Source organism: Stenella coeruleoalba (genome assembly GCF_951394435.1).
Source record: "Stenella coeruleoalba genome assembly, chromosome: 12".
Taxonomy (NCBI): Eukaryota; Metazoa; Chordata; class Mammalia; order Artiodactyla; family Delphinidae; genus Stenella; species Stenella coeruleoalba.
Window position 1 is genome coordinate 49,181,846 of NC_137158.1, and position 15,151 is coordinate 49,196,996.

Consider the following 15,151-nt stretch of genomic DNA (forward strand, 5'->3'; position numbering starts at 1 on the left):
AGAGAAGTCTTTGAAGCCCTGGCCTTTTACTTGTCCTCTGCTCTCCGTTCATTTTATGAGATCAAGGAGGAAAACAAAGTATTTTCCTCAAGTAGTATTACCTATGGTTTTTTCTTCCTGTAGTTTTGATCAATTTATCAAGATATTGGTGAACTGTCTATCTTGTGCTTCTGTGTGTTTTTGAAAAAGGCTGTTCCATAAATCATGATTTTTCAAAAATGATTTGCTTTTTAGGGTAGAGGTTTTGTGTGAGAGGGTTCATTCATTTTTGTGAAAACAAGAAAATTTGTAAGAAAAAGCAATTTGAAAAATAGGATGTGTAAATATAATTTCGCTTTTCAGTAAGTTATAGGTATGGAGTTGTGTTGAGCCAGAACACTTATTAATTTTGACAAGAAAGGCCGACACAAATTACTAGAAAGTCTAAACCACGTGATATTAATATTCAGTGCAATACTTTCAAATATATGAAGCAACATTAAAAACTGCTACCATAGGCTTAGTAGAGGACAGTAAGGCTAATTTACTATGTCAACAACTTACATAAATGCTCATGTAAAATGTTTGAAGGTGTCTGAATATTTTAATTCTTTCTATGCTTTTTCCTTTTTTAACCTCTGATTTGCTATTTTTGGAGAGTCTAGCTAAGAAAAGTAAACTTAAGCTTCTGGAATTATGACCATCCTGAAAAATTCTGAATTGTTCATAATTTTTTTGGTATTTTCTAAGACCTATAAACTGAGTTGATTAAGAACCACAGTAATGCCTAATTAATGTCCTCAAGATATTTCTGGAATATGTTTCTAATTATCCTCTCATTCTTAGTTGAAAAAAATTATAAAGCTTTTATAAAGAACAGAGGAATCAACAATCACTTGTTTTTTTAGAACAAGACAGCATATAGTGGGAAACTTCTTCCATGGAAGGCTGGCTGAGGACGGTGTGTGGAGCGGGTGGGTAGATCTCACCCTGCTGAATGACACTGACAAGGTCACATCTTGTTCGGTTGATGATTGAGTGATGAGTTCATCCTCAATGACTACGATGTTACAAAAGAGAACTAATGAATGGGGATGTCAGTGTGTTACAAACCCCTTTTACTTATTTTGTAGGAGATGAGTCAACGCATTCTCATTTCAATTACTAATAGATTCAACTTCAGTGAGGTGGTTTTTATTTTAATGAACACCTTTTCATTTATAACTATTTAGGAAGAAGTGACTATGTCGTTGCAAGTATTCTGAAGTACAATTCAACTAATTTTTGACAATACTCATATCTTATTTGGGCTTGTATTTCTATCCCAATTAGCACATATGTCAAAAAGTCTGGATTAATATAGCAATCATGCCCAAATTCTTACTATGTTCTATGTGACTGTTTAAAAAAATTTCTAAATGTAGCCTTATTTCACCAACATTGAGATAAATATCTTTATTGCTTACTTTAAAATATATTAAAGAAGCTGGCTTTAAATGTATTCATGTATTTCTAATTTTTACATAGACAGTAAAGTTGAATCTAAAGAGTAGATAAAATTTTTCTTGCATAGTAGGAAGAAATTAGAAAGGTATGAGAACATAAGTTTTGAAGTTATCAAAATTTCACAGGCTATCTCTAGACTCAAGACCTGGTTCCTCTAGGTCAGGAATTGGCACATTACAGTCTGTTTCTGTAGATTAACGGATTCATTCACATATTGCCTGTGGCTGCTTTCACACAGTAGCAGAATCCCGTAGCTGCCACAGAAGCTGCATGACCCACAGAGCCAGAAATATTTACCGTCTGGCCCTTGGCAGAAGAGGCTGGCTGACCTCTGCCCTAGGATAGCAAGAAAAATATTCAAAGATGCTTACTTAGCTCTCTGTTAACTTATTTTAAAAAAACAAGTTGGGTATGGGTTTGATGTGAAAATAAATCTCATTTTCTCTCTTCACGTGTAAAGAAAAAAAATTTTAATGTGTTTAAATGGAATATAACTTTGACGCTTAATTTCTGCACATTTTAGTGTACATAAGTAGAAGAATAGCTTTGCCAATTCTTAGGAAAGGGATTTACTCCATTTGCTTTAAATCTTTTAGTAATTTTAAAATGTAAAATATGTTCTAAATCTATGAACCTGCACAACTATCTAACACTCTATCTAAGAAGTCAATTGATGCTACTTTTTCAAAAAATAAACTAGTTTAACAAAAGAAGAAATACATTTATTTCCATTTTTATGAGAGGCAACAACTTAATAGTTTTTCAAAAATATTACTATATCTTTCAAAGTAAACATTAAAATAATGAAGTTTACGTGTGAGAGGTAAAATCTTGCTTGGCTTTAAAATAAAATACATGCTTATCAATACAATGTGGTAGATGTATGCACATACACAAATGCATGCCTGAAAGTTAGAAGCTTTTGTTACCCATATACAAAACATATCTTACCGAATGCCAAAAAGTGTATTTTTTAAAATCATAAGTTAAAGCCTTAAAGCGGTGATGATGTTTATGCAAAACCAAAAGTGCAACATGCCCTTATGTACAAATTGTAAGTGCCGCTCACTTACATTGTTGATAGATTTATGCAAAGCTTCACCCAGAGAGTGCCTCTATGAAAAAGATCACAGGAATAAAGGGAAACATTCAGAAATCAACTAAGTGAAAGAAAGAAGAATAAAAAGGGAGAGTAACATACAGAACATTAATTACAATATGCTCAAGAAAAAAATAAGTTGAAAACAGTTCTGAAAAAGAAATCAGACAAAAAGAAATTTACAGCATAGAGTCTAAATTATTTATAGTCCCTTAGAACAGTGTCTGATGCTTGTGGGCTGGCAGACTTACCTATGCAAGAGACCAAAGGCTAGTACAAGTAAACCAGAGGTCAGTTTAAAAGATAATGGTTACTGAAGCACCTAGAAGGAATATTACTGTTCTAAATGCCTCCCAGAAATCTGCAATATAATGCTTCAAAGCATTTCACTCAGCATTGGAGTAGGTTTTAGAAGGATTTCTCTTATGAGAAGTGAGCAGATGAGAACTGAAACACTAACTTGATTGACTACATAATTTGGGGGCCAGAAATAAATATGGATAATCATTGAAAATGTAAAGATTTGATAATAATCAGGTTTTATACTCAGGGGAAAGGAAGAAGAGATGCCTTCATATCTTTTCAACCCTATTCTCTAGGATATATTTGGTAAAATTATGTATGATCTAGGTTCATTTTTAAGAAGTTCACTGGAATTCTGAGTGACAAACCATTGGAAAAACACACACTCTCCCTCCCCCAAATGTGGGGAAAATGTGATTTCATTTTCAATTGCCTCACTTTTGTGCCTTCCAAGGATACAAAATAGTATTTTAAATTTATATTATTAATATAACTAGAAAAGTTCCTATAAAATGGTTTTTACTTTGGACACTAATCAAATTTTCAGACAAAACTTAATTTTCTTTTTTTCCTCATAATGTGAATATCCCTTGGTGTGTCATAAACTAAAGCTAGCTTTTATTTGGTAAACAATTTTTTACCAATAAATTAAGACTAATACAAAATATAGTTTAGGATATAGTTCAGAGTTGAAAAAATAAGCTGAGAAAAATGATTAACTTTCTATTTGATTACACCATAACTTCTTAAACGCTCATACTTTTAAATAAATTAGTTTGTTAATTTTATTTTTTTTCTTTATGCGTTCTCATACTCATAATATGCTTTATATACTAATGAGACACAACTTCTCCAGACTTCACAAAACTTATGAAAATCTGAGGGATTTTTAGTTGTAGTTTTTTTTTTTTTACCTCTTTGTATTTCTCTGAATTGATGTTCTGGCATTAGAAGTTAATGTAAAATGTATGGCATTTACTTATAAAGTAGATTTTTTCACTCTTTAAGGTATCATCAGACAAAAATATATATGTTATTTAGGATTCCTGAACTAACTGATAAATTAGACCAATATGAAAGATCAGAGGTTCTTCTGTAGGAATTCTAGATTTTAGATTTTATTTGAGAGTATATTTGAACATTTGGAATCTAAACTCATATGGTCACTAACTCTGTCAACATACTGTTGGCAGGCCATGGAAATATCTAAACCAAAGGCATGGTCGCTAAGCTGTGCCCTGGGGTGACTTACACCATAGACCTGGCAACAGCAATTAGAAAAGGCACAACAGTGGTGCTGGGTCACAGTACCCTTATTGATGAGTACATAAACGAAGTAAGATTTATTCTTTTGTTTAAAAATTTTTTATTAGTGTACTATTATATTCCAGGAAGTACAGAGTGATATAGAGAACTGAATAAGATAGTAAAACAAATATACACAAAAAATAAGAAAAAGTTCATGGTAAATATTATGACAAAAAAAGGTTGATGTGACAGGAAACGACTAGAGGTGATACTGGGTTGATGGTAAGAAAAGATCTTTTGAAAAACGTGACATTTAAAATGGCATGATCCGATTTACATCATAAAAGATTACTTCAAGTTTGTGGAAAAAAGTGAAATTGGGGAGGCTAGATAGAAGGCTGTTATATGGTGTCTCGGACTAGTGTTTTCTAAGGCAGGTGGAAGCAGGTGGCGCTGGGAGGTGGAATAAACAGGATTGACATTTACATGAGATAAAGGAAAGAGGGAAAGCAAGGATGACGCCTCATCCTTTGAGCAAAAAGCAGTGCCAAGAAGCAAAGATGATGGGATGGAGATTGAGAATCAATACTTTTGAGTCAGACATGCTGAGCCTGAGATGCCTATTAGACAACCAAGTGACTGAATTTAGGTGAAGACATCAAGGCTGGAGATTTAACTTTGGAAGTCACTGACATACACATGGTGTTTAAACCACAAAACTGGATGAGATCCCCCAAGTAAATGTTTGCTTGAAAGAATAGCGGATGTACTAAAAATCTGTATGCAAAAATATTATTTGGCAATATTCTATATAAGCAAGATCCGTGCTAATAAATATCAATGCCCTATATAATAGTCAATTTGTTTTAAAGCATCTTAAGCTACTTGTTAGTTTTTGAGATGAGTGAAAAGGGCCTCAAGAGGTCCTCTTCAGCTCACTGAGAGCACTTGGATACTTCAGCATAGAAGGCTTACTAATGTGTTTCAGCATTTCTAGTCTTGAAGGACGAATATAATAAGACTTTCAGCTAAGTGAGGAAGAAAACTGAAAATAACTAAAAATTGCTGCACTTAATTAGAAATTTACAGCTTTGTACCTAAGAAACTATGCTCTTAGGAGTAATCTCATTGTTTTAAACCTCAGTTTATTCATTTAGAAAATAGCACAAGGTTTTTTACATTTTTGTAGTTTGCAAACATATTGGTATATAACTATTGAAATCCACTGAATTACAAGCTTTTAGAGGACCCTGCCTTGTTCATATTTTGTATCCAAAATGCCAGACTTGGTACCTGGCAAAGAGTAAGTAGTCAATAAACGTTTACTAAAAAACTAAATGAATGACATGGACTTTTATTATTGAGTTAGTTCTTACTACTCTCTACCTTTTCCCCTTCCCCACAGTGACATAAGCAGTAATGAGAAACTTCTAGATAACGAAAAAGAAATTATTTAGAAAAAATATGTATATCTTGCATAAATCCTGTTGACAAAAGCCAACAGAATGTAAGACTTAGAAATGTAGCCCTTCAGAGAAATGAACTAATTAGTATAGTAAATATTTGTTCAGAAAATATTCATCTGAACAGACTGCCAAGAGGGAAGCAACATACACTGAATGGCACCTATCTTGGCCTGCTCTATTTTGTTCTCCATACTGCAGTCAGAGTTTTGAAATTTCAATATTTGAATGCGTCACGCTCCTGATTAAAACCTTTCAGTAGCTCCTCATTGCCCTTTAAAGTCTCAACAAGGCAAACAAGATCCAGCCCTGCCTACCTCTACCCCCTTCCTAGCTCTCTATTCCCCAGAACAAAGGTATCTGGGGGCAGGCTGAGGGCCTCTGCACGTACTTCCCCCTCTCCCCAGATTGCTGTTCTCCTTCCCCTCTTGGCCTGACTATTGCTTCTCTTTCAGGTCTCAGGTAAAGGATCCCCCACTCAGAGAAGGCTTCCCCAAGTTCCCAGACTATGGTAGGTCCTCATGGTACATACACTTGTGTCCCATGGTTGTAATGAATTAATGTGTCACACTGTTATTTCTATTTGCCTTCTTTTCTAGATTATAAGCAATGAGAAGGCAGAGATCATTACAACCCCATCACTGGTCTGACACAGTGCATGGCATATCAGAAGCACTGAATTTTTGACATATGTCAAAATGTCATCAAATGCCAATATATAGAATAAAATTTTCATTACTAACAAAAGAAATGTCATTTGTTAAATTTCTAAATTCCTTGAAGCAATATCTACACTAATCTTATGTTGCAATTCAAGTAAAATATGTTAGATCTTAATAAAATGTTCCAAAATTAAATATTTAATATACAATACTGTAATTTCTTAAATTATGTAAAGCTTTTTCTAATATTAATTTCAAATATACTAATATCTAGAGAAAAGTAACCCATAAACCTAAGATTAGACGTAGGAATCACAACTTTAATAATTCTCCCGAAGCAAAAAATAGAAGAAAAAGTCATGAACAACTGTTTAATGTTTTAACTAAATTAGTAATAACTGGCTTTTAAATGAAATTAAGGTAGAGAAAAGCTAATATGTTAGGTAATCTTAACACTTCTCAGAGACTACGTCTTTAAATAACTTTATAATCATACATCCATTAAACGCCTTCATATCCAAAATATTTTAATTCTTTTTAGTATCTTGCCATAGGAAATAGAGATAGATTACATTGATTTATTACTACAATGCCACCTAGAAGTTCTTAAGTGTTTCTCAGGTGTGTTCTGGGCCCTAGTACCCCTGAAGGCACAAACTGTTCTGCATTTCATCACAGTCCTACTATAGTATTTTGCAGAACAGATACACACACACACACACACACACACACACACACACACACACACACACACACACACACACACACACACACACACACACACACACACACACTCAGTACACATTAAAACTACCCAGTATTTTAACATCTCTTTTAAAGTTAGGTATAGATATCATAGTTTCATCTCTTCACTCTCTTCTCCTAAAGATGTCAATATAAAAACTGGATAGACTTAAATTTGCAAAAGGGAGTTTTTGGCAGGGAAAAGAAAATTAAATATTTTTAGATTTGCAAATTAATTCAGAAAGCAATTTAGTACTATTTATTTTAGAAGAAAAAAAAGCAGAAAAATAACATAGGTCTGATAAAAGAGGATATAACATAGTTGAAATAAGAATGTCATTAATTTTTTTGACTGAAGAAAAATTTTAAACTTCCATATTTACTAAGGAAAACATTGCAAATTAACTTTGAATCCAGGAACTGAAGTAGGAAGAATGACGTATAATGGATGTTGGTTGGTTTTTGGTAGACCTTAATTCCATTCCACATTTTCTGAGAAAGCAAAACTGAGCCATGCCTGCTATTCCCACTCTCTGTTCTAGCTGGCTTTTCTCTTTTCTCCATGGTATTTCCCTTCGTCTTCCTGCTTCTTCTTCCTTTGACTTCCCTCTTCCTTACCCAAGTTCTCTCTTTTCCCAGGGTTCAGGCTGGATCTCTGATGCTTCTTTTACATAGTTCCTGCCCTCCTCCTAATTTCTTGGGAGAGGATTCTGAACCTTCAGGGTCAGCTTCACTGATCTCCTGGCACTGCTTAGGGCTTCTGTCAAGGTCATGGTTCGAATTAGCTGAGAAGAGATGATTATTCCAAGTCCTTTTCTATTCCTTCTACCTCAGAATCTGCTTGCAGCTCTTCTTCCATTAAAAGATAGTACTGTTACTCATTTAAAATGGGCATAAAACTGATGAAAATATAATCTTTTTTCAATAGACAGAAATATGATTTCTAAAGAGAGAGAATTCCTTTCTTCCTAACATAAAACTTCTTAAAGAGTTAAGAGAAAGAGCCAGCAGAATGAGTCCTCCTGAGCTTATAGTGCCAAATTTACTCAAAATTTTGCGTTCTAAATAGTCTAGTCCAGTGCTAATAGAATTATAATTCAGAGCCACATATGTAATTTTAACTTTTTAGTAGCCATATTAAAAAGAAAGTAAAATTATTTTTAGGCATATATGTAACCCAATATATCCCAAACACTAGCATCTCAACATGAAATTATATAAAAAGTACTAGTGAGACATTCCATATTCTCTTTTTACACTAAAATTTTGAAACCCGGTATAAATTTTACACTGACATCTGAAATTGGATGAAGTTCATTTCAAGTGCTGCACAGTCATAGGTGGCCTGTCACTACCATTTTAGACAGCACTAAAATGCAGAAAGCGGTCTGCAACAGCCTTAAGAAACTGGCTTTTCAGTCACTCTTGATCAAGAGCATTGATTTTAATGCTCTGTTTCTTATTCATGTCATTGTTCTTTCCTACTGAGTGTGACAAATGCCAAAATACCCTGGGATTGTAGAATCAATGCGTCTAAAACCACACTCACCACCTCAGCCCCCTTCAGTGAAGTGGTTTGTCGTGACCTCCCTGTCTCAGACGATGGTCTTCTTTTCGTTATCCTGGTTTCAAATCCTGGGTCAGTTTTAACATTTCCTTCTCCTTTACCAAAGTATTCCATCAAATTACATGATTTGTTCCTTTACAGTTTCTCTGGTAATTCTCAGTGAAATAAACTTAACTCAGGTGCTATTTGGGTAGAATTATTTGTACTTCATATATGTGACAACTTCCTCTTTGGATGCCGTGCCTCAGTTTTTCCTTATTCAGCAACTACTGAGGGCTTACTACATGCCAGGCACAGTTTAAACTGCCGGGGATGCAGCAGTGAACAGTACAGATAAAGATCCAGCTCTCATGGAACTGCATTCTAATAGGGAAGGGAATCAATATGATGCTATGTGGTAACAAATGTTCTGAAGAAACACAAAGCAGAATAAGAAGACAGACAGTGACAGCGGGTGCTATTTAAAGTGGTCAAGGAAGATCTTTTTGAGGAGTTAAGATCTGAGCAGAGAACTGAACAAATTGAGGAACAAGCCATGTAGATCTGGGGAAAGAGGATTCCGTTTGGAGGGACTGGCAGATGCAGAGGCCCTGAGATGGATTAAGCTTGGTGTGTGTGGTCCAGAAACTCCAAGTAGTCCAGTATGACTGTAAAAAAGGAAGGGAGAAAGTGGCAGAAGATGACACTGGCAATGCAGCCAGAGGCCAAATCACAAGGTCCGAATCACGAGGCTACTGCAGGCCATGATAAGAGTGTGGAGTGTGTTCTAAACGCGACGCGAAGCCACTGGTGGATTTGAAGCAGAAGAATAACTTCATCCAACTTATTTTTTTTTTTTTTTTTTTTTTTTTTGCGGTACGCGGGCCTCTCACTGTTGTGGCCTCTCCCGTTGCGGAGCACAGGCTCCGAACGCGCAGGCTCAGCGGCCATGGCTCACGGGCCCAGCTGCTCGGTGGCATGTGGGATCTTCCCAGACCGGGGCACGAACCCGTGTCCCCTGCATCTGCAGGCGGACTCCCAACCACTGCGCCACCAGGGAAGCCCCAACGTAAAATTTTAAGAGCACCACTTTGGCCGGCTGGAAAGCAATTTGTAGGTAGGTAAGAGGAGAAGCAGGGAGACCAAATGTAGGTTCCAGGTGCAGTGCAGAAGAGAACTGCAAATGGCTTGGCCTGGGCTGGTAGTGCAGGAAGTGGTGAGACACGGGCAGATCCGCGCTTACTTACTCTGAAGGTAGAGAGCAGGAAGTGCTGACAGGCTGGCTGTTTGGTGTGAAAGAGGAGGCTGAGCAGTGAGGAACGGCAGGGGTCTAAGGAGGGGCGGGCTGCCTTAGGCTGGCATGGCAGAGGGGTGCATGGCACGCATTCAAGAGGTCTGCTTCAGACACTTCAACTTAGGGATTTATATCGAGATGTCTCCATTTCATCCTCACTTCAACATCACAGCCATATTAAGCTGTCTAACATAAAAATTTCAGCATGTTATTCCTCTGTCCACAAACCTTTGATAGAATCTCACAGCTTATTGTGCGAACTTTGAACTCCCAAGCCTAGAAGTCAAAGGTTTTCACAATGATCTCTCTCCCCAACTGTCCTCTTATTTTTCTGTATTTCTCACAATGCCTGAGAAATAAGAGTATATTCAATTAAATGTTTGGTAAATGAATAAAAATATTTGTGTTCATCCTTCACCTTATTCAAGAGTCACACTAAAGCTGACCTCCTCAATGAACTCTTTCCCAATCGCACTGGTTATACTACTCCTTCTCTACTCTTTTCTCCTACCCAGCAGTATGTTGGTAAATGTTTAACAGCTCTCTGAAAAACAAAGCCCTCAGCTGTAGCACGTGCTGTATCTGTGATGTAAACACTCCCACCATGGATGACTGCAAGCCACCGCCGTGATGACCCTGAATATGAAGCTGAGAAGGTATGTGCATGACAAGCTTGGTGAGCTGGTAGAGCTGCTGCACCATTGCTCCTACAGTACGAACTGTCCAGACCACTTATAAAGTCACTTACTACACAGTGACTTTTACTGTAGGTATCTGTATACAAATCTTTCCCCTATTACCCTGTAAATATGTGGAGAGTAAAAATTGTGTCATATACATCACTAAAACCAGCTAAATGACCTTGGGGCCGCAAAGTTCAAAATGGAAAGTCACACATGAACTACAAAATTCCATAATTTTATGCCTGAATGATCCGTGTGTCTCTCAAATTTCTCAGTCCACTGATCTGAATGAGGGCATTAGAATATGAAGTCATATTGGTTCCAAAATTAAATCTGCCTTGAAAAAGGTGAAATAAAGAAATAAATGATGACAGTTTAGGATCACAAATAGAAAATACGATCACAGGGGAATCTATATAATCGCTTTGCTTTAGATTGAGTTGAAAAATAACAATGTAGTTCTTTCGCTTTCAAGGAATTCAAATGTACGCACTGATCAGCCCAGGAAGCATAATTAGTTTTGCACTAAAGTGTAATCATTGAATAGAAAAAAAGAACACAATGAACTATTAAAAGAAAACTAAAAGATATAAAATTAGGCTCTGATTGGTCCGCCCACCGATGCAGGGGATACGGGTTCGTGCCCCAGTCCGGGAAGATCCCACATGCCGCGGAGCGGCTGGGCCAGTGAGCCATGGCTGCTGAGCTTGCGCGTCCGGAGCCTGTGCTCTGCAGCGGGAGAGGCCACAGCAGTAAGAGGCCCGCGTACAGCAAAAAAAAAAAAAAAAAATTAGGCTCTGATTGGAGCACAGAATGAAAATCATAGCTTTTGGAACTTTTCATAAAGTAAAAAACATCTGATTAAAGAAAAATGAAATTCTTATGCTTTTCTATGCCCACTTTTCTGATACGTAGGCTATGAGGGTTAGTTTAAATCAAATTTAACTCTCAAGAGTTTAAATTCATGTGAAAGACAAATTCTTCTTTGCTCTAAGTAGGATGAAATACATGTAAGCTAAGGCACAGAAGTTAGACTTGTGTTCAGTTCACTCAGAAATAATTAAAATACATGAAAATGCAGATCTTCTGATACCTTTCATAACATACGCTTCTGCCTAGGCCCTGGCTGTTTCCCATTCTATTCCCTACTCTTACTTCCTTAATGTCACGAACCCCAAGCCACGTCTGTTTTCCCTAAGTGTGGAGGGGTGCAGGCTGTGCTGGGTGAATAGAGTGGAGTGGCTGTAGCGCTCAGGGTCGGGGGTGGAAGGTTTGAGGAGCTGGGCTGAGCAGGAGTCAGGCAAGTGGAAAGTGGTGGAGCAGGTGTCAGAGCACAGCCTCTAGGAAACTATCAGAAAGAATCAAGAGAACAAGATCCAAAGGGCCAGGAAGGGTCTTCTTTCCAAAACAAAGTTCCATTAAAAAATTGCTGGCTTGCTAGAACCGTTGTCATCTCATACGTCTACAAAGAGTGAAACCTCTAACATAATACCCACTTTCACTTTAACGTGAAATCCTTTGTTTAGTTGTTTTCTTAACTTTCCTCAGGTAGACAATCCTGGATGCAACAGCTATTTTCCAGCTTATCTACGGTAATGTGTGTGGCCTACATATTTTAGAAGTGGCGAGAAAGGAAGATACTGTAATTTTGGAAATGGCCTGATGGCCTGAAGCAGCACAGAACAGTTTTACCTTTGGAGGCAATTAATTCTTCGTTATCTTGATATTTATGGTTAATCTGCTTTGAAAACTGATTAAAAAATTATTTCTATCAAGCTAGTAAAAATTGGAGCCACATGTAATAAAGTATTTTATGATGCACAGACCTCGAACAAGATGCAAAGCATTATGTCCTCTCGGGAATGAACAATGTAGACTAGGTATCAAAAAAAAAAAAAAAAAAGACAAGACAAGAAAAGAATATCAGAGAAGCATGGATGAAATCTGACAATTTAATATAAGGAAGAGTAAATGAATAATGAATAAAATAATTTGATAGAAAACAGGTGGGAGAAGTGGTGGGCCCTCTTTACATTGCCATATCTAGCCAGAAAATGTCTATGTCAATACTTCCTGATTGAAAAACAAGGCGGACTTTTAAGGATGTTTTCCATTTTTATCATGTAGTTGAATTATATGATAAAATTAAATCTTCCAAAGTACAGAACATCATAGAGGAGTAGTACCACTCTACCCAGTAAAACTTGTCCTTCTAGATCCCGAAGTAGAAATGTAATGTAAGTATACAGAAGGTAACTAATAAGCGATGCTAACATGCTGACCAACTTCTAATGAGAGTTGTTGTTTTCCTATTTTTGTTTCAAAGGTTTCAGATTTATTTATTCACAAAAGCTCATAAATATTCATGTAGGTATACTCCCTTTCCAGAGTAACATTATAAGTTATTATGAAATACCAGTCACAAATTGGCAGGCTCAAAGTACTCTTGAAGGACACTGCACGTATGTACCTATGTAATAAATAATCTAACAAAAAGCTTGCCCTGTTTATTTTGAAATTCAGCATGATCACAATAGAAAGATAATAGTGGATTTCTGGCACTAAATTGCTGAGCTGCTTCTTGTCCAAGTTCTGCACTTGCTTATCAAGTGGTGACTCATGCAGTCAGTCCTATTTAATTACTGGCTTTGCAGGAGACTATTAAGAATTCATAAATTTAGAAGTTGTGTAAATGAGTGAAAATGTGCAAATTCTTTTAATTATAGTTATAAATGTTCTGGAAATAACAAGCCTGACATAAGAAGATAGATTTAGAAAACCACCTTTCATTTATGTCATTTTAAAGCATAAGAGGCAACTTCCTGTTGGTGAGAAAGTAAATTACTCACTTCTGGTAAGTTTAGGAAATCAGAATAACATCTAATAAATTTTACCTTCCACTGCCCAAATGATATCTAATGGCTTGGAAAAAGATGTTATACTTTCAAAAAATAAAAGTTTTCCATTTAAAATCTTTAATGCATTCATTTCAAATATTAAACCAAAAAACCGTAAGTGCTTCTCAGTATTTAGGACTGCAGATGTAACATAATTATTTAGCACACGGTTTCATAAGTTCATGTCTCCTTGATTTTATACATTTAAAAAATTAAGTTTGCCCGATGAAAAATGACAAAATACAGTGAATTAACATACAATGTTTTCTATTTCTGTAGCTAGAGAATGTCAAGGAAAATGAACCTCCATAATCTACAGACTATTAATTACCTGGTTTAAGAGATCTTCTACTTTTTTCTGCCATGAATCCCTGGCTGCATTTTTCTCTCGCTCTTTCAACTGCAAAAGTTGAGACATCGCTGACTTTTTATCCTCTTCATGTTGAAGCCTTAACTCTTCGCGAAGCTTAGAACACTCTTGTCTAAAATAGAACAAATGCACTTAATTTGTGAAGAGAATTATTCCTCTCAATAACTGCAGTATAGTTGCTTGCAGGTTTTCTAAGCATTTAATTAATCCTCCTCAAAAGCCAACTCAGAATAAGAGGTGATTATTTCATAGTTAAGGACCATAAAGTAAATTGGCAACTTATCCAAGATCATTTATTTATCAAATTATTAACAGCAGAATAGGTACTAGAGCAGTAAGCCCTCTGACTTCAGGTGAGTACTCTTCCTATGTTATAGTCCAGGAAATGAAATAAAAAGTAATCTATATTTAAGCAGAAAAAGCGAATTCCAATTTCTCTGCAATTAATCATGGGAAAAATTCATTAAAAATGCTGCTACTACAGCTTCAACAACGAGACAATATAAGCCATATGACAGAAAACCATTTTCTGCACGTCTGTATAGGTAAGATTACATTACTGAGTAAAGAATGTACCTAAGGTTTTCAGTCCATTTTATCTCTAAGTCATGGGCCATTTTGTCCACTCTCAGTTTCTCCTCTTCTTTCATGGCAGCAAGTGTTTCTTCATGCTGTTGCCTTTCTTGTTCTAGCTCACTCTGAAGAATAAAAACTTTTCAATGAAGACTAGTCTTCAAAAGCAAAGTCACTGTTGCTTATTTCAAATAACAGAGTGCTTGCATTATAACTTTTAAATTCTACAGCACAATAATTGATAGTGCTATCTATGACAATTACTTGAGATTTTCTGACAATAAAATCATGGTACCCATTTAATATTTTAAATGTCCTTGTGCAAACTATATTTTATTAAGGCTTAAAAGTTTGCAAATTATTTTAATAATTTAAAGTCAGCATTAAATGAATAATCTTAACTAAATTTTCCATATCATAGGTATCTAAGAATTCAATTATCTTCACCTGTACACACATTACCTAGGCAGATACGCTGTTAAAATTCATTCCCATTCATATCAAAAGTATGCTATCTACAAAGCTTAAGCATTATCGTTGTATCTCACTGACGTGATTAAAATAATCATGAGAAATTTAGGTTTCTATTTTCATCCTGTAACTTCAAACCAGTGGTCCATGGGTTTAGTGTTATTATGATATATATGAAATCTCTGTAGAGTAGCATAAATCAAGTGGTTTTCTGGAGCTTGGGGCTGGATATGACCTGTTTGGACAACACTGGCAACCATCGATCCCTGCCAGCAGTGTAGCTGCTCTTAGGGTACAATGGAAAAGGAAGAGA

At 36.0% G+C, this 15,151-nt stretch overlaps 1 protein-coding gene across 3 annotated transcripts in view; it reads right to left on the reverse strand.

Annotated features, from left to right (window-relative positions):
• FAM184A (family with sequence similarity 184 member A) overlaps positions 1-15,151 on the reverse strand; it is a 120,483-nt gene that overhangs the window by 27,167 nt on the left and 78,165 nt on the right. For all 3 annotated transcript variants that reach the window (XR_013830837.1, XM_079939503.1, XM_079939502.1), the window contains exons 8-9: positions 14,371-14,492; positions 13,756-13,906 (exon numbers count right to left, since the gene is read on the reverse strand). Coding sequence is in view for 2 of the 3 variants with exons in the window: in XM_079939503.1 (XP_079795629.1) it covers positions 13,756-13,906; positions 14,371-14,492 (273 nt within the window). In the remaining variant the exon portion in view is untranslated. The remainder of the gene's footprint in view (positions 1-13,755; positions 13,907-14,370; positions 14,493-15,151) is intronic.